General features: G+C 29.1%; 2 protein-coding genes across 13 annotated transcripts; both read right to left on the bottom strand.

The window, feature by feature from the left end:
* Nucleotides 1-8,774: 8,774 nt before the first annotated feature.
* Nucleotides 8,775-10,562, bottom strand: LOC149885366 (sentrin-specific protease 8-like). 2 transcript variants are annotated; one of them, XM_090096271.1, is made up of 6 exons: nt 10,222-10,562; nt 9,900-9,988; nt 9,694-9,802; nt 9,396-9,523; nt 9,244-9,294; nt 8,775-8,989 (listed from the first exon to the last, which is right to left on the bottom strand). In XM_090096271.1, exons 1-6 carry the CDS (start codon nt 10,323-10,325, stop codon nt 8,838-8,840), a joined length of 633 nt encoding a protein of 210 aa, XP_089952397.1. In that variant the 5' UTR covers nt 10,326-10,562; the 3' UTR covers nt 8,775-8,837. The 2 variants fall into 2 exon arrangements, with proteins under 2 accessions (XP_089952397.1, XP_089952398.1); XM_090096272.1 differs by having other exon boundaries at nt 8,776-8,989; nt 9,411-9,523; nt 10,222-10,558.
* Nucleotides 10,563-10,646: 84 nt separating this feature from the next.
* Nucleotides 10,647-19,575, bottom strand: LOC145194992 (kynurenine/alpha-aminoadipate aminotransferase, mitochondrial-like). Of its 11 annotated transcripts, XR_016455077.1 has the most exons (13): nt 19,144-19,548; nt 18,853-18,977; nt 18,585-18,697; nt 18,114-18,265; nt 17,436-17,597; nt 16,958-17,081; nt 15,657-15,782; nt 15,457-15,571; nt 15,261-15,332; nt 14,997-15,045; nt 12,314-12,365; nt 11,467-11,553; nt 10,912-11,047 (listed from the first exon to the last, which is right to left on the bottom strand). XR_016455077.1 is itself a non-coding variant. In XM_090096266.1 (12 exons), the coding sequence occupies exons 2-12, from the start codon at nt 18,946-18,948 to the stop codon at nt 10,903-10,905; spliced, it is 1,206 nt and encodes a 401-aa protein (XP_089952392.1). In that variant the 5' UTR covers nt 18,949-18,977; nt 19,144-19,548; the 3' UTR covers nt 10,647-10,902. The 11 variants fall into 11 exon arrangements, 9 of the variants coding, with proteins under 9 accessions (XP_089952392.1, XP_089952396.1, XP_089952395.1 ...); XM_090096266.1 differs by lacking the exon at nt 11,467-11,553 and having other exon boundaries at nt 10,647-11,047; XR_016455076.1 differs by lacking the exons at nt 10,912-11,047; nt 11,467-11,553; nt 12,314-12,365 and adding exons at nt 12,855-13,242; nt 13,402-14,701.
* Between the last annotated feature and the right edge of the window lie 35 nt (nt 19,576-19,610).

Raw genomic sequence — 19,610 nt, 5'->3', positions numbered from 1 at the left:
TCTGAAAATTTCTTTAACATTTATTCTTTGATTGAAGCAAATTTAAGAGAGTGTTCCACTGAATACAATAGGCAACAAAAATTTATTCCAATCTATTTAACATTTTTTTCATAAACCGACCATAGAAGGTCCAATGTAACATTCACAAACAAGAAGCAGTTCGCTGGTAACTTACAGTGTTTAGAAGCTATTATAATAAGTAATTTAATAATATTTTAGTTTCCTAAAAATATGAGAAAGTAAAAGTAATAGACACTATATAATTACAATGCTGCATAGTTTATTTGATTTAAAGTAGCGCAGTACTAAAAAAAAATAACTGAATTTAGGGCAAGATGTGAAAAAATTGTTTTTACACATTTTCTGCAAACTTTATCTTCTTTCATATGGTACAATCATCTTGTATTGTTTATTAAAATAAAGTATGTTGTATTGTTTATTAATGTAAAAAATTTATGTTTTTAGTAATCAAAAGTTGTTGACCTTAGCAACAAAACTAGATTCATAAATTGGCGCTGTTTAATTCTCTTAATGTCAGGGTAACTTTAAAGCGCAATAATATTTAATAATTCGAAATTTTATAATTCCTTAAATCAATAATTTATCTGTTAACCGGAATGAAATAATTAAATGCACAAATCTAAAAAGTTTGAATGAGAGAAATTAAATATAACAGAAGATACAATGTCACAAAGTTGTTCAATTTTAAGCGTTTTTTAGACAATTTTTACTCAACCACGGATGTTGGAAAAAGCCGTCGAAAAATAATTTCATTCTAAATATTTGTTTTACAATATTTCTCATCAGAAAAATGTTAGTTTTTGACATTATTCCGATTTTTTTAATCAAAAAAAGTACATTCTAATGATGTACCACTTTAAAACTACCATTAACTGGCGAAACAAAGACACTCCTTATATATATATATATTTAATATATGAACTTCAATAAATACGAATTCTCTCAATACTAATTTTTTATTTTATCAAAGAAATTTTCGCTAGATTATTGATACTAGCATCTTCAGCTTTAATTACAAATATTATTAAATTAAATTACAAACAAACATTAACGGTAATGTCACTTTTTAATGGCTTCTTTAAACTTCGCTTTAGTTGGGCTTCTTTAATATTTCGTAGGTATAAAAAGTATGGCGTCCAGAATTGCGTTTTTACATATTGACCGTCATCTAAATTCATACCTCCATTTTTAGGTCCGTATTTGTTGAACTGAATTTCGATTGCCTCTCGAACTTTTCTTTCAAATTTTTTGGGTTCTACTTTTAGCGTCTTTACTTGATCCCATTTTATATTACCTGAACATTTAATTTTATGATGGCCAATTGCATATTGTTCTAATTTTTCTTCAAAAACATTTTTTTGGTGTTGTTTTGTTCTTGTTGCTATTTTCATTTTTGTTTCGCCGATGTATTTTTGTTTACACTCGCATTCTATTAGGTATACTCCGGGATGGCTATTTGATGGTAGTTTTGTTTTGTTGCGCGAAGTTAGTAAAGATTTAAGATTTGCACTGGATTTAAAGACTGCCCTGTAACCTGCTTTCCTAAAGATTTTTCGAAGTTTTGGTGATAATACTGGGATCCACGGTAGTGATATAGTTGGCATAGTTGCTTTGTTGTTAGATAAAACTATTTCATTATTTGAGTGTCGTTTTTTTTTAACAATATTTGCAAGGTCTTGTAATTTCTTCTTTTCGTATCCATTTTCAGCAAACACATTTATTAGGAAATCGATTTCTTTATTTAAAAATTTTTCAGAGCAAATTGATAAAGCTCTATGAATAAACCCTTTAAATATTCCTTCCAAGATTTTTGGATCGTGGTTTGAATTGGGCTTAACCTGAATATTTGTTATTGCTTTTTTTCGATGTATGTTAAAATCATATTTACCTTTTTGATTATTCGTTATTTGGATGTCTAAAAAATTTAATCTTTTATTTTCATCTTCCAATTCAATTGTGTATTTGATGGCATGATGTTGACTGTTTAATATTTGTTGAAAACGGATGGCATTATCTTTATTTGTAAATCTTGCGTGGCTATCATCTACGTACCTGAAAAATGATTTTATTTTTAACGGTGGATTAGAATGAAGCGCAATATTGATTGCTTTATTTTCAAAAAATTGCAGGAAACCTTCCGCAAGTACTACCATGAGTGAAAGTCCTATTGGACCTGAATCTACAAGTTCATGAATTTCTTCATTCCATAAAAAATAACATTTATATAAACACAGTTCTATTAGTGATTTTATTTCTGAAACGCTTAGTTTTGTTAGTTTATTTAAATTTGAGAAGTGCTTTAACATATCAAGAAGAATTTTTGTAGCCTCTCCCAGAGGAATTGATGGATATAAATTGACAACGTCATAAGATACTTGTATTTCATCATTTGATATATTCCAAAGTTTAGCTGTTTTTACAAAAGTTGACGAATTTTTTAACTTTGTTATGTTTTTATCTAAGATTGGTAAAAATATATTTACTAGATATTGTGATATTCCATAACTTGGTGTCCCGATGGTTGAAACTACTAATCGCATAGGGTATGATTTTTCCGGTTTGTGCGCTTTAATTACTCCATACATACGTGGCGGTACTGGGTCGCTTGGGTAAAGACTTTCATATTCTTTTTTGGTAAATCGCCCTTTTTTATTCAATTTTGATAGGTAAGTTCTAATTTTAGTAGCAAATGAAATGGTAGGGTCCTCTTTAATTCTCTTTGTTTTGCCAATCTCTTGACGAATTTTGTCAATGGCTTTGTTGTGTTCTATTCTAACAAAGCCTGCTCCTTTATCAAAAGAGTATATATCAATGTTTCTGTCCTCTTTTATTTGTTTTAATGCTTCCCTCTGTTTATAATTTAAGTTATTGTTTTTTTGCGGTTTAAGCATTTTAAGTTGCCTCAACACGTTTCTGCGTAAGTCTTGTGAACTCTCAATTTTGTTGCAATACTCTAGTTTTAACGCAGTGGATTCTGTTATTGAAATAATGTCTAAATAGGGTATATTTTGTATAGTTGGAACAAATTTTGGTCCTAGTTCTAAAAGATTCCTGTGGTTTTCAGGTATTTCCGTTTCACATAGGTTTAATACAACATCTTTAAGAATTGAAGGAGTCTCAGCTTTTTCTTTTAAATTTATATTTTTCAAGATATTAAATTTTTTGATCAGACGATATTTAGATTTAACAAACATTTTTTCTCGGGATTTTTCGGCAACATTTTCGACAGATTCATAATCATCTTGAGTTAATTTTTTATATAAATAGTTTTGGATATCTTTTACAAATTTTATTTGATTAAAATAACGAGTTCTAGAATCGTTTTTGATGCATATTAGTAATTCAAAACGGTACCTTTTAGTTATGTCTCTTCCTCTTTTGTTATTTATTGGACATACAACTCGAAGCGATTTTGGTATTAATTTATGTTTTACACACTTTTGAAGAAAGATATATTGATTCTTCGATTTTGCCATATTTGTTTTTGCTTGTTGTAATTTTTTTGTTTCTTTATAAAGTTCAGCTCCGTATTTAGCTGTGAAATAAATTTTAAATGACGACATCTTGTATGAGAGTCCAGGGGCGTGTCTAGGGGATGTCTGCTACGTCGCTGGACATACCCAAAATATGTATATATACATATTTTTTCACAACTTCAATATTTCGTTAAGTAAATATGATGCGTCGGTAGATAAAAGCAAACAGAGCGAATAATTATAATAAACTAAAGCAATAATTAAGCAAACTATACAAGGTTAACTGTTCGAACGGATGGTAAGAAGTTATTAATCCGGGATAACAGTTAGATTTACGGTTTAGTATTTTATTATACGCCAAGTTAGAATTATTTTGTTCTATCTCCAAGTTTAAATGTTGGGAGAAAGTTTTTGATTTTTTTCTTAAAGTAATAATTATTTAAAAACTTAGTCTTAATTTTTAAAGAAATAATAACTTATGCTTTAAATAATTTATGTTTAAACAAATTAGAAAAAAACTTGTAAAATAGAGCGCATTTTAGAAGTAATCATTACTTACTAAAATTAATAACTCATTTTCTCCCAACTTTTAAAATAGGAATAGAATTAAATAATTCTAACCTCGCGCATAGTGCTTGTCAAATCGAGAACGGTCTAAAGTTTATTAAAAAAAAAAAAAACGATTTATATATTTAAACGGAGGTTGTTTTAATTTTTGACTTAAACAAATTAATAAGAAACTTGAATGGACATACCTTTTTTTATTAAGTTATAAGGTACTTCATTTTTTAAATATTTTCTTTTGTTAATTTAAAAAAAATAAAAGTAATTATTTCTTAGAGAACAAATTCCGGACTTCCCTTTTCAATTACACCCTGAGTAAAGTTTTAGTCAAATTCTATTGATATTTATCATCAGGAGGAGAAGACTGTAATTAACAACAAGCATATATTAAAATATATCAATGGACATCCCCAACTATTTTATACAAAGCTGTGTATCTTTTTAATTACTTGCATTTTAAAAAATATAAAAAGAAAGAAAGGGTTTTAAACATTAAAAATAAAATTTGGACTTCCCTTGGTACATACACCCTGTTTAGTGAGTATTTATTAAACATTTCTTAAACATAAAGTTTAGACAGTTTTTCAATAATTTTTTTTTGCTTCATATAAGAATAGGTCGTGTGTAATTGTTAAGCGTTGGTGCTGACTATGGTTATCATCATTTTCTTCTAAAAATAGATAGCGTGCGAAGCGATGATGTTTGATAATGGTTAGCATCATGTGCGATAAAATATCGGGCGATTGCTAAGCCGTCTTACCTCATATATGCGTTTGTGAATGAGGAAGGGGGGGGAGGGGGATGCTAAAATTTAACTTTTTTTTTTTTTTTTTTTGGGGGGGGGGGGGTTAAAACTGCGACTTACCCAAAAAAATTCCTGTACACGCCCCTGAGAGTTGAATAAATTTAATATATGAACTTCAATAAATACGAATTCTCTCAATACTAATTTTTTATTTTATCTAAGAAATTTTCGCTAGATTATTGATACTAGCATCTAGTTTTGGTATAAAAAATTTTGAATAAAGATTACACTTTGGTTGTTATTTTTATCGGAAAAATAAGTATGCAGCAATTGCAGAAAAATAAGTAATAAGCAATTGCAGAAAAATAAGTATGCAGCAAATGCAGAAAAATAAGTATGCAGCAAAAATAGGTATGCAACATAAAAAAAGTATGCAGCAAAAAACTAAACAGCGACGTTTGGTATTAATTGTGTTTACAATAATGTTTACAATAAATTTTGTTCATAAAGTTTGGATAAAAATTTTAAATTATTCGTTTTTAAAGAGATTAGAAACTTGTCGAAAATATACTTCCTTAAATCTATCTAGTCTCATTTCTTAACAGTCAAGACTTTCTTTCAATATATGTTTGTAAAAATTATTTAATTATAAATATTTACCATAATTATAAATATTTACCATTTTACTTTGTAAAAATTGAAGTAATAATATTTACCGGAGGTAATTGTAAGTGGAGGCCCGCCGAATGATATAGCAAGTCGAATAGTTCCTTTCAGGGATTTTCAATAACCTTCCAATAACTCGAGATGCAATTTGTTCGGCTGCTTTGGAATCTTTTGCTGTTAAAGATTGAAGGTTTTCCCTAAACTTCATTTGAGAGGATTGGTGGCGCAAACTTTTCCTAAAGGGCTGAGGCATGTGCTGCAACGCACACTTGGTTCTTTCTTAATGGTGGTTTGCTCTTTAAGAGGATATTTTTCTTGCAGCTTTGAAAGACCAATTTGGCAGATTAGCCAATAACACATCGTGTCTTTTGTTTCCAGTCTCATTTGAATTAACATGAAATCAAAGAAAAGGGGGAGTGCAATTTCTTTCCCCTCTTGTTTCTTGCGCAAAGTAGTTCTTCACAATTCTCAAAGACCTTGTGGTACCCGAGAATCACTGATGTTAATCTTGGTCTGGTACAGTTGGCATATTCGATCTGGTTGGAAAATAGCAAGCCGTCTTAAACATTTTTCAGACGTAACAAGCACACAAACATTAAATTTTCATCATGAACCTTTGCTTTATTTGCCATTGTGTTTACTCACTAAATCTTACTTCACTAAATCAAACTCAGCCTTTTACAAAATTTAACCTAAATTTATATTTGATAACAATCCACTTAACATACTTACAATCATTAACATACTTTTAATTACTTAGATTAATGACACTTGTCACACGTGATGACAATATAGATGAGATCTTATTTGATGAGACAATCCTATAAACGATTTTTACTGCTCTTCAAAGGGCTACTCTCTCCTTCATGACAGTTCTCTCTTCAAAAATTATTGCACTTTTAGGAGATCTTTGATAGAGTTGCTCTCTTTTTGTGCCTCTGCAATTGAAAAAATTGTTTCTGTTAAATTTTTAGAAACTTTATTTTAAAACAACCCTGATCTGTAAAGATTGATTTTCCTCGGACTGGCCCTCCGAAACTTTTAGCGGTCAGTTATCTTAGATAAATATAAGTTTTGTAGCGGTCAGTTATTTTAGTTATATATAAGTTTTTTAAGTCAATTATCAAAAATATTTGGTTTTCTCAGTATTTCTATTTTAAGAGAAATAATAATTTTTTATTTTCAATGTAGTTATATATAAGAAAAGCTTTTCAATCATTTTTTAGGATTTTTTTGCATTTTCTCAGTAGATTTTCATGCTATGTATAAGCCAAGTCAAACCACAGTTTAAATACCAAATCAATATTTTGGTCTGTAAAATGAAAACGGTACATTCACCAATTAAACAATTATAATAAAAGCTGTTGGTATTACGTAGTAGAACACTCATGTGAACATTATTTTGAAAATAGTGACCAAATACCACAGTAATCGGTAACGTTTTGAGGTATAAGTAGCAAAAAACTAACAAAATTTAAACTAAATCTGCCATAAATTCTTTACCAGTTAACAATCCGGCTGACATTTTACCCAGAATTTGGTGTAGCTATAGGTAATATTTGCACCAGTTTTTATCAAGTTATATAGTGGTTCTCATTCTACAGGTGTTTTTATTGGCGCACTATGAACTCAAAATTTCATTCAATTTGAGTATTCAAATTAAATCATTTTCCGCAGATAAAATTAAAAGATTTCAAAATTTACATCACAGGGTACCTTGGTGTGCGTACTATCACCCCATATAATTTGGGTGAAAGCACATATACCAAGGTACCCTGTGATGTCAGCTAAGCTGGCATTATCATGACCTATGATAACCGTGACCAATGATCCGCTTTCTCCCCTACTTCTCTTTTAACTTTCAAATATTTGAGACATGCGCAGAGTTTATGTCGTAATCAGCACAATGTTTATGACCGTTACATTGAAGTTAAGGAGAAGGAGAACTTGAGCAACGCTGAAATTTTGAAAGAGGAATGGTGACTAGCAATTAAAAGCAGTAATCGTAAAAATTAGGACACTATTTTCCACAACTTCAAGTTATGAAAGGCGTGAACAAGCTCTGATTTGGATAATGTAACTCGGGGGATTAAAGTCCGTTTAAATCCATGGAATCTGAAAAGGTATTATCAGTACCTGGCAATTTGTACACAAGACTCATAGAAGGTTACTAAACCATGGATGGTTTTTTTCATGCTTATTGTAAAAATAGAGACAACTAAAAATCAGCATGAAGAGTAACTCGGCTTCAATTTTCAACACTTAATTTATAAAATGTTCTTTATTAATTTTAAAAAGTGAAACAAACCGTTTACTTTTATTATTTTGGCTTAGCTAAAACAAAACACGCATTATAAATTGAACTCGAATCTTCGGAATTGATTTTTAATAAAAACCGATTAAAAATCAATTAATTTCATTATAACAAAAAACCAAGAAACCGGTTATGAAAAGAATTTTAGACTTTTGCAATTGTTTGCTGCAACTAAAGGATATCATTCAAATTCATACTAAGTAAAAAATAAAAAAAGTTGGGCAAACTTTTTCTATCAGGTGCACTCCACTCAAACATGTGCGATTAAAATCTTTAATTGTATAGGTTAGTTAGAGTTATGCCTCATAACTATTAAAAAAATAGGATATACATGTCATTAGCATTTGTTAAGTCTGCCTCACTTAGCTTGAATAGACTCTGCTATTCAAATTCCTGGTTTTAGATTTATATAGTTTACAATGGCTTTGGTCAGAAAGTGTATGTTTCCATAACAACTCCTCCAAAATCTATTTGATACTGCTCCTTACAAAAAACAGCATTCGAAGGAAATAATTTGATTTCATTTTTGATACTTGCATACAAAAATAACTTAATCATGAATAAATAAAAAATTTGAAACTTTAATTTTGTTAGTCGTATACCGGCTTTAAAGCACACTGCATCTTTCAGTTAACACAAGTTTAGTGATCAGTAAGCTGGTAAATATACAAGTTATAACGGTTGAAATGAAAAATAAATTTATAGACAGTTCACATAAACATTTTTCTCAAGCAAGGCAAGTGGGCATTTTTCTCAAGCAAGGCAAGTGGGGATTAATCAAATATTTAAAAAGATTAACAAGCCAGATGGCCGTTAAGCAGTTTTAACAAAAGCCAGTGGGAAAAAAAATACGCTGGAGACTTCTAGTAAGCTCCTGAGTGAATTTCAATTCCATGGCTTTTTAGCTTAAAATACTGGTTAAAGTCTGTTACAGACAAACTAAAATTATGACTGTGAAAAAAGTAAAACTGATATAAAGTACACCTTTAAAAACTTAAGAGTTTTTATTGGGATTATTTTTACATTAGTAAGTTTTTTTACATTTTAAAATTCATCTTTTCTTAAGTACGTCAATTAAATACAAAATTTCCTGTCGTCGGCAAGAGACGTTAATGTCAGCATCAATTACTAAAGATTTGTCTCGTTTATATGATAGACACAACATTTCGCAAATGGCTATAACGTATATGCCACAATCATAAGCTGCAAAACATGCAAGGTTAAAATGTTAGGTAAAGGCCTCTTTTAGATAGATATGTAGATAATATAAGTATAAGGGAGATAATGTTTTACATTCATAAAATTACTCTTTAAAATGGAAGAAAAAATAAATTAAAAAAATAAATAAAATAACACAGCTAAAAAAAAGCCAAAAGCCAAAAGACAATCTTATAGACGTTTAGATTTATAATTTTTATAATTGGATCCCAAGTAATTTTTTAGCAACATATACTTACAATTGGACTGTTGAGGACAATCTACGTTTACAAATTTAAAAGGAGCACAGGCTAAATGAGAAAAATAATAGGATATAAGAGAAACATAAAAATATTTAATATTAGCCGATGCAAAAAAGCGGTAGGACAATATCGGAGAAGAAAGATTTTACTAGAATCTTGATTACGTTTTACGCATGAGTGAATCTTCTGCGCAAGATTTAAAGCGTTCCTTTGTTGGTTCAAGTTACTCGCGCTGTCGTAATGCTGGAAGATTCCATTCCAGTTCACCAGAAGACTCCTATACGATCAATTCTTTTAAATCAGTTGTGATATTGATAGTACTGAGTCATGGAAATAATTATTATCAAATAAATACTCCAAAAGAACTACATTTTGTTGACAAATATCCAAGGCAAAATATATCATTTAAAGTTTCATGGAACAAAACTTAAAAGCCTAAAGAATTACCAGTGGGTTCCACCTGTTGACACGGATTCGTTGTTATTGACGACAAAAAAAATGACTTTTTTTTTTTTCAGTTCCAAAGGTTCAAGAAACAGACTAATCTCTTCACGAGCTGAAAATATCATCGATTAAAGGAATTGTAGAAAAATATGATTCAAGCAATGAAAAGTGTTACAAGTGAACAGATACATTTCGAAAGTTTTTCTTACATTTTGAAAGTTTGATTAATTGCGAAACCTCAGGAGATAAAAAAGCGATTTCCTCAGAGAATTCTTTAAATTTTTCATACTCGAAAAACCTAAAACATTAAGGAAAAAGTAAGATAAAATATAAGAGAAACTTTTTATTAATTTAAACAATTAACATAGAAAATTACAAAACTTCTTAGAGATAAGAAATGATAAAACTTCTTAGAGATGAGAAATTACAAAACTTCTTAGAGATAAGAAATAATAAAACTTCTTAGAGATGAGAAATTATAAAACTTCTTAGAGAAATGAGAAAATACGTAAATGGAAAAAATGGACTTACTCAAACACAAAACTTATGATTTTGTCATTTAACCATTCTTTATCTCTAAGCAACTCCACGTCTTCCAGTTGTAAGCAACTATTATAGTAGCTTAATACGCTCATCTTATTTAAAAAAAGAAATAACACCTAGCATCGATTTTGACCGAATATATAATTCATTTCAATACTCTGACTAGTTAACATATATTTATAATTAATTTATTCCAATATTTTGACAAATTAACATATACTATTATTTTGACTAAATAACATATTAATATTATAAATTTTAATTTAAATTTTCTAACCATTTATCCAAAGGAAAATTTCAACTTAAAAGCGAAGTACCTTGGGGTAAAAAGGTAGAAAAATAAAAATGCTCGATCGAAAGTTACATTAAAACTCTAGCTTTAAGGAAAAAAATGCTTGAAAAAAAAAAAAAAAAAAAAAAGGAATAAAAAACAGTTTTGTTATTGCTACTTTACAGTTGACTTGCAAAATCTTTAAAGAAGTTTTGAATGTCAGCTGTAATGTTGAAAATGTAAAAGCTGCACTGACCAGGTATTATATTTAAAATTTTCTTAAAAAATATATATAACATTTCAAAAAATGTTAAAAAATATTAAAACTATAACGATCTCAAAAAAAAGTAAAACTTCCCTAAAATGTAAATAATATTTAAAAAAACAACAATAGAAAGCTAACAGGAGTTTAATTGGGGACGAATCATGTGCCTGACTTCGTCGCAAAATATGCCTAGCTGTCTCTTTAATTCTTCAGTTGGCAAATTGGTCACACATAAACGAAGGCAGTTGTCATAATAACCATCACTTCGAGTAGTAAACCTATTTCAAAAAGCAATTGGATCATGGGAAAAAGAATTGGATCACGGGAAAAAGAAATTAATTCATTTGTTATGAGCGGAAGTAAAGGGGGGAAGGGAAGGAGGATGGGACATACTTTTATTTGAAAGATAAACATAAAAATTTAGCTTATTTTTAAAAACATATTTTTAAAACTTTCACTTCAAAATCTTTAGCATACTAAAATACTAAAGAGTATACTAAAGTAAAAAATTAGTAAAATTTTTAACATTAGTATACAAAGGATTTTTTTACCCCCTCAATTTTTTTTATTAAATTAAAAAAAAGAATTTTTTAATATTGATCTTTGATGAACAAACCACATTGATCCTTTCCCATTCAAAATAAGTAAATCAATGTATACAAAATATATATGACCAATGCAGATAAAAATGGCTCACCTATTTTTTCAAAATTCTACTTTATGGAGTAGATATAAGTTTGCATCCCTAATGACTACGAACATTGTAGAAAGAATTTAGAATAGGCTAAAAATAAAGTTACTTTTTTTTACACAAAAAGATTTTGATAATCGCATAACCAATACCAACGTGAGTACATTTTTTTAGGTTTTTTGAGACTGATTCAATTTTGATACATTAAATAAGGCAAATGACCATGGATGAGGAAGTGATTAGTGCACAAGTTTTACCTTCTGACACCAAGTTAAACTGATAAAAAGAGAAAGAATTTTTTTTCCTATTATGCAATTCCTATTATATTATGCCATAAATAAAAAAACTACTAAAAAAAACTGTTGCTGTCTGCAATCAATATGAAAACTTTCAAAGCAGTAATGATATTTTACAATAAAAACAATATGCTACAATGAATAACAGGCTTTAAAACTATAAGCAACTGTTATGGTCTACATGATTAAACTTTGAAAAAATGATAAATAAAAATATACATCAGTTTTAATTATTATAGCAACATATTACCTTTAAATCTGTATATTTATATCAGCATTTGTTTTGTATTTTTACAGAGTATTTTGTAAATTATAACAGAAAAAAAGTTCCAAATATGTTGTAATGAAATATTTAGCCATCAAGCAATTTATAAATAACAGAATATAAACTAGACTTCTGCCGTGTATAGTGGATCCAATTAGTAATCATAGCAATTAGTTCAACAACCAATTAATAAAATAAAACTTTTTATGTCCACATATGGCAAAGATTTCAGATCCAATATTTCTTATACTGTAGGTTATTAAATGCAGAAAAAGAAGCACATAACAGTTACCCATTTCCTTCAGCAAATTTCACTCCTTTGATATTTACAGCGACAAGTAAATCTTAAAAAATATCAAGAAAATATTGAGGCAATTATTTATCTTTGTAAAAATAGATCTAAATATAGATAAATAACTAGGGTTCGGACTGTCTGCGCAGATATGCGCAGACCAATGATATATTAAGAATAACTAGATGTCTAACTGCCGTAAATCGGCATAAGAAAAATTGAAGCAAAAATCGGCCATTATGGGGGGCAAAATCTTTACGCTATTTATCAAAACAAAACAAATACGAAGCTTTTTATTTGTTAAATTTGCCCCCCATAATGGCCGATTTTTGCTTCAAAAAATACGCGGAAGATAGACATCTAGTTATTTTTAATATATCATTGGCACAGACAGTGCAATTTGTCTGCACAGACGTCGGCGCCGACAAAATTTACTGCTTCGCAGACGATTTTTTGAGATCAACAAAAAAAGTTTTAAACTTAAAAAATGTTTTAAGTAATATTTTAACTTTATTATAAATTCAGTGATTAGTAACAATAGGAGTTTTCAAAGATTCTTACAGTAATAAAAAAAAAATATAATGCTGGCGCCTATTAGGTGATTTCTTGACATTCAATTTCATTGAGAATTGCACCTTCTTCAAGAATGTAATCAGTCTTGTCATTTGTGTCCATCAGCACGCTATTGGTATACAAGAATACCAGCTATTCAACTCTTTCATTCGTAAGACGATTTCTTAGTCGCGACTGAATAAATCAAAAGGTCGACCAAGCTCTTTCTGCTGTAGCCGATGAGCAGATCATTTCGTTAATAGGCTTAGCAATTTCGTAAAGAGCAGGATATTTATCGCGACCGATGTTCTAATAATTTCGCGCGTTCATCTTGAATAGTGTTTCTTTTCTTCTCTCAGGCAGCGCAGCCATTTCTCCTATAAAAACAATCAATTCATCCTCAGTAGTATCAGCATATTCAGGTTTGATCTTTTTGGCAAATTCAACTGTAGCAGTGATAAAATCGGTTTTATCTTCATTCAAATATAAACCTTCTGCGGCATTTTTGGGCGTTAATATGAAAGCAATTTCAATACCTGGTGTAAAGATAAAATCGAAGCGAGATTGCACTTTTTGTTGTATGTCTTTATCGTCCATATATGAATTGTACATTTGACCAAAGTAATCATACACAAGAGACAATGGAGCTTCATCACTTTCTAGCTTTCCGATCACGTTGGAAGGAAATTCAATGCTTTTGACAAGCTTAGAGAGACGGTCCCAAAACGGCTTAGATTTTATCAACGCCATAACATCAGCAGATGTATTCTTTGGTTGAATTTCCTTCAGTAATGTACTTTCTTCGTCTACCAACTTAATAAGAACGTATTTTGATAGCTGGAGAGTGCTCATTGATTTATAATAACTAAACCATTGTGTAGATACAGGCATGGACAATGAAAGAGAAATATTCACGGTGTGATGATTTTTCACATATTTGATGATTTTCTCTGCATCTTTGACTGTTTTTGTGGCCTCAGTTGTAGAAACTATGTTCTTTACAAGCAAGTTGACTCCATGAGCTCCGCATCCGCTAGCCGAGATGTGTGGATATTTCTCCTCGATGATCCTCCACGCTGATTTCATAACAGGAGTGTTGTAGCTTATGAAACTGGTAACTTTTTTTGAGTCGATCTTCTCAATAACTTGTAAGATTGCCGCGGCAACTGCAGATGAATTTTGAATGATTTCGAATGCATTTATCGAGGTGTAAAAAAAAGGCTTCTGATCGGGCGCTTTAATACAAAAATTCACTATGTGATCGCCTCTTGTGTTCGTCCAGCCGTCAGACATCAGTGTTAAGTTTGTTTCAGAATTCAAAATTTCATTTACAGAAGTAGAACATTTTGTGTATTGTTTGTCGAGCAGAGATCCTAATAAGGCTTTAGCATTCGGACTGACAGATGCGTACGATGGATTGAGCGACTTAACGAAATCCTTAAAGGCCTCCGATTTGACTAAACGAAATGATATACCCGTACGGTAAAAGAAATTAGCAAGCTTCGTGTCGATATCATTTTTGAGCTCTTCATTAATTGGTGAATGTACACGCTGCGTCGGTGAATCAAACGTAGACGGAAGTTGCTGAGAATCATTGATTAGATGTGACGATTCATAACTACGCTTAGAAAACAATCTTTTTTTTCTCGACACTGACGTTTGGACATGTTGATCTTTTGTGCGCTGCAAGACGTTCCTTCGACGATTGAACAGTTTTGTTACATGCTAAACAAGTGCCAGAACGCTTCTCTCGATCAAGATTTGTCAAATAATTCGAAATTTTGATGTTTTCCATTATAAACATTTTGAATGACGAAAATACACGATTTCTTGATTCTAAATCACTTTAAATTGTAGTAAGAAACACTTACAAAAGTTTATATCGATTGATTATATGTAGCTCGAACCAAAAAGAAATAGATAAGTAATTAAAAACTCGTAAAAAGTAGATAATTATGCAAAAATAATTTCAGATATTTTATTCAGATAATTTAAATTTTTCGTTTCCGTTAAAGTGTCTGCGCAGACGTCGGCGCCGATGTCTGCGTAGATATGCGCATATTTTCGTCTGCGCAGATCTGCGCAGACACATTTTCCGAACCCTATAAATAACTAAAGAAACCTTTTTTACCTTTTGACTTGAGATTTAGAGGGAGTTGAACCCAGAGAAAAAAAGAGCACTAAATTTAAAGATATTAATATTTGAAAATATGAAACTTAAAAAAAATCTATCATTACAAACCAAAACAACACCATAAGTACCTTTTAAGAACATAACTTCTTTTTAAACTTTTAAGACAACTTTTAAAATATTAAAAAAATAATAATAGTCTAAAAGAATAATTTAAGATAAAAGAATTAAAGATAAAAGAGTAATTTAAGAATTCTGACAAACCTCAGGTCTATTAAACTTGACTTCTTTTGGGCAGTTTTCATCCAAAAAAGAAATGGCAGTCTCTAGTAAATTCTAAACAAAGAAAAACTAACTTTACCATAAACTTATGGAAGAAACAAGTCGAACAATATGTCTTAATAAAGCATATGCCTGAACAAAGAAATATGTAAAAAAATCTTAAGAAATAATACTTAACCTTATATACCAACTTTGTTTCGCAAAGAAAATTATCTAGTGACGGATTATTGAGAATATTTATGCAAAATTGCTGGTTAAATGTTTGACAACCTCCTCCGCATTCAAAGTCACCCCTAAAATAAATTAAGTATAGTTGCTTGATCTTACACAAATCTTAATTACTATTTATTTGCATTCTGAAAACAATATCTAAAAAACCTGTCTTTTAACTGACTTGCAACCCAATGTGAACATTCTAACCAACCTAAACGTAAGGATGGAAACAAGACTTTGCTAAAACTTCCGTTTGAAATGACATGACCATATTTATAAGGAGAACCTTTTCTATAAGAAAAAAAACAACATATTATTACTTCAAAAATCCATGTTGCTACTAAGTACCATTTTGAGTATCAGAAGAAAACAATTATTTTCATACTTGTTTTCATAATGACACAAATATCTTTTTTCTTTATCTTTTAACTTAATTAACATTTTTATATAAGAGCAGTTTTATAACCAAGTGTATTTTTAACCATTTTAACCAGTAAATAAAAAAGATTACTAACTTTTTAAATGATAAAGCAAAAGTTAAATTAACTTTAGGCAACAACTCAACCTTTGACTCTAACTTTGACTAAAAACAAGTTATTTTTCAGTTTATTTGAGACTTTATGAGTTCTAACAGCTCATAAAGTCTCAAATAAACTGAAAATAATGATTTTAAAACTTTCAGCAAGGAATTTCTTCAGGTTTGAAAATTGACACTAGTCACTGGGTACCATTAAGTAAATAATCTAGTAAATATTATTGATGTTCAAGCAATTTATACTTGAGTTGATTGATTTTTAGCTTTAGTCAAAATGCCTTGTGGGCATTTAAATTCAACAACCTAATTGTAAACTGTTGCAAATGAAGGTGAAAAATATTACTACACACTTTTAAAAATTGTTCACAAATTTGTTTTGTATTAAAACCTTCCAAAAACAAGTTTAGTAACAGTTTAATATTTGATTTCGCCCATGGTAAAAAAGCTAATACTACCTGGTTTGCAAACAAAGAGTGAATTGACATGTCTAAATAAAAAATCTACCAACCATAAAAAAAAGGCAAGCGTATCAGCACCATTTATGAGTCAAAATTATAGGACTGCGCATGTAGTGGAAACTCACAGCAATATTATTCTAGTCATTTTAATTCTTCTGGCTGTTGATGCTATTTTTAAACTTTATCGATATCATTAACAAAAATAATAAATTTTAATTTAAAAATATACTTAAAAACAATGCATCTTAAACAGATCCAACTGCAATTTAACAAAATATAATTTCACTTCCTATTAAAAAAAAAGGAAGCCAAATAAAAAAATGAAAACTTCTCATACTCTACAAGAAGAGTGAGCAAACTTATATTTAAATTTTAATCTGTGGTTCATGCAACAAATTTTATACGGGCAGCTATTTTTGGTAAACACAGTGAGAAATTTCAGTAAGCAATTGAAGTTAAAAACAACAACATACATTTTGTCAAATTTGATTAATCTGTTAGCTGCTTTCTCTCCATATTGAAAAAAATTGTAAACATCATCAGTTACTACAAGGACATTATACTTGTAGGCCAACTCAACAACCTTCTTACAGCGATCTGAAAACAAAAATCAAAGGAAAATTTTTATTCTCAATTTTGTAAAAATCCTTACAAGTGAAAATTTTTTTTTTTGCAAGTAAAATTGTAATCTTTATAAAAAAAATTGTAATCTTTTGAGTAAAATTATAGTGGTTTTAAATTTTAATACTTTTAAATAAAACTGTAATTCTTCAAAGTAAACATAAAATCTTTGTAAACAATAGTATAACTCTTGTAAATATTTTAATATTCTTATATAACAAAGTAATATTTTAAAATAAAATTTTAATCTTTGAAAGCAATACTTGCAGTCAATGTTTCAATATTTCTAGTATATTTTAAAATCAAACAAGCAAAAGTATTATTTGTTACCATCAGAATATGAAGTTCCTTTTGGATTATGACAAACATTAACGAGGAAAATCATTGCCCAATATGGTTTATTTTCAGATACTTTTCTTTTACTAATGCTCTGATATTTCAGCAAACATTCTTCCAATTTATCAATGCTGATTCCATCACCATCACTTTCAACTGAAATCAACAGAGAGCTCTTATCAAATCAACCTAACTATAAAATATTGCATCAAAAAAGTAGTTGTTGATATTAACATGTGCATCATTTGCAAAAACACTAAGCTTATAGCATGTATATGACTTTACTAGTAAAGAACTTAAAAAGCCATTTTAAAAAGTCATCATTATTATTCTTTTGGTTTAAATAATTTTAAGTAAAACAAATAGATCTTTTTTAAAACTATGATTTAGTTAAATTAGTTATAAATTATATCTAAAACAAAAAAAGCTATTAATCAAGTAGATTATTTATAAATAATATTTAACATAATTCTTTTCACTTGTTAATGATAGTTAAATAATAATTAATGAATAGTAAATTATGGTGAAAAAGAAGTGTTTGCAAAACTCTTTAAATCATATTATTAATACAATAAAACATAGATTTGAACAATCTTTATTCTTTTACCAAAAATTATAAAATATTGTCCACCTTTTTCAGAAGTGAATAAAAGTGATAATCATTATGAAAACCTGATATTAAGTTCATTCCATGATGACTTGCATTTTTCAAGGTATAAGCAAATGTAATGTCTTCAACAAAAAGAAAATCTCCAGCTTCAAAGAACTGAGTCATAATTAATGTGAAACCAAAAGATGCACCATAGGTTGCAACAATATTTGAACTATGAAGAAAGAAGTAAAATATGCAAAAAAAAAAAAAAAAAAAAATCAGAAATAACAATAAGCTTATAAAGGTTTTATATCTAAGAAATGTATTATATAATGGAATACTTAAAAGTAAAACATTCTAGGCTTGTATAAGCTACATTGCAATACTTTAAGTGTTAATTCTTGTTAAAAAAATTTTAAGCACTTGATTATACTGACATCACAATACCATCAATTTATCAAACTTGAACATGTTAAGCATGCATTGTTTATATGGTATAAATTGGAATACCTTGTTTTATACATAATTGACATTATTTCATGTTTACAAACCTGCAAATATCATCACTGTACATCTTGGTTAAAAACTTTGCAGTAGCTTCCCGATATGCCAACAAACCAACACTTTCTCCATATGGAAGATAGTAAATAAAGTTTTCGTCATCCTTAATAGCAAAAAAAATTTAGCAAATGCATGTTATTATTTATACATAAAAATCACTTAACAACTCAACTATTCTGCATTGAAGTTTATTTATTGTTATGATTAAGTCAAAACTCTTTATAAAAATTTGAGTATGGTTGACTTATCTCCACATACATTGCATTTTTTCAGAGATTCTTTAACAATCTTTTGAGCTAATATGCAGACTTCATCATTTATGTCCCATATCCCCAAGGAAAACTTTTGTGACATAGCTTGAATACTGCAGTTGTAGCTCTAAACTACAACCATACAATAAGTATGTAAAAATACATATTTACAGCTATACATTTGCAAGATTCTATAGAAAGTATGAATGGCTATATATATATATATATATATATATATATATATATATATATATATATATATATATATATATATATATATATAGCCATTCATACTTACTGAGTGCTCAAACTAAACTTTTATTAGGAAGTTTAGTTAATTTGTAGTAAACTTGCATCGTTTCAGCACGAAATCAGAGGCTGGTATTTAAAAAACCACGCGAAAATACTCACCGAAGAAGTCTTTTGGACATTTTTTTTAAATTTGCTTATAGTTTTTTAAATTATAACGTTAAGAATAAAACGTTTTACAATAAAAACGTTTCTCACACTAAAATCCTCAGTGTCCTTTTGCTGATTTAAGTTAATAATGTTATGAAAACGAGGATCCTAAGGGATTATCACTAAATTTATGCCTTTAAAAGTCATTCATAGCAAAAAATATTCATATACTACTTCCCAAAAAGAAATAAAAAAATTCTGTTTCATTAAAAATGTTTTTTGTCCTATTACTGGTTTCTCCATTGAGACCAATTTCGGGGGGAGGGAGAGGGAAGGGGGGGGGGGGCAGTGATATAAAACTTCACA

Source organism: Hydra viridissima, unplaced genomic scaffold (assembly GCF_058129835.1).
Source record: "Hydra viridissima isolate aposymbiotic clone 2 unplaced genomic scaffold, HvirCarnegie_v1 scaffold_8, whole genome shotgun sequence".
In the NCBI taxonomy this organism is placed as follows: Eukaryota; Metazoa; Cnidaria; class Hydrozoa; order Anthoathecata; family Hydridae; genus Hydra; species Hydra viridissima.
This window is presented reverse-complemented; position numbering and strand designations above follow the sequence as displayed.

Bases quoted from the DNA above. Each gene is read 5' to 3' on its own strand.
- LOC149885366 (XM_090096271.1), bottom strand. From the start codon at position 10,325: ATGAGCGTATTAAGCTACTATAATAGTTGCTTACAACTGGAAGACGTG. The intron at 9,803-9,899 runs GTAAGAAAAACT...TGATATTTTCAG, and splicing joins ATTAATCAAACTTTCAAAAT to CTCGTGAAGAGATTAGTCTG. The intron at 9,524-9,693 runs GTAATTCTTTAG...TTGATCGTATAG, and splicing joins TCAACAGGTGGAACCCACTG to GAGTCTTCTGGTGAACTGGA.
- LOC145194992 (XM_090096264.1), bottom strand. From the start codon at position 18,948: ATGTCACAAAAGTTTTCCTTGGGGATATGGGACATAAATGATGAAGTC. The intron at 17,598-18,113 runs GTTTTCATAATG...TGTTGATTTCAG, and splicing joins TGGAATGAACTTAATATCAG to TTGAAAGTGATGGTGATGGA. The intron at 15,046-15,260 runs GTTTGTCAGAAT...CTTTAAATTTAG, and splicing joins TCAAGTTTAATAGACCTGAG to TGCTCTTTTTTTCTCTGGGT.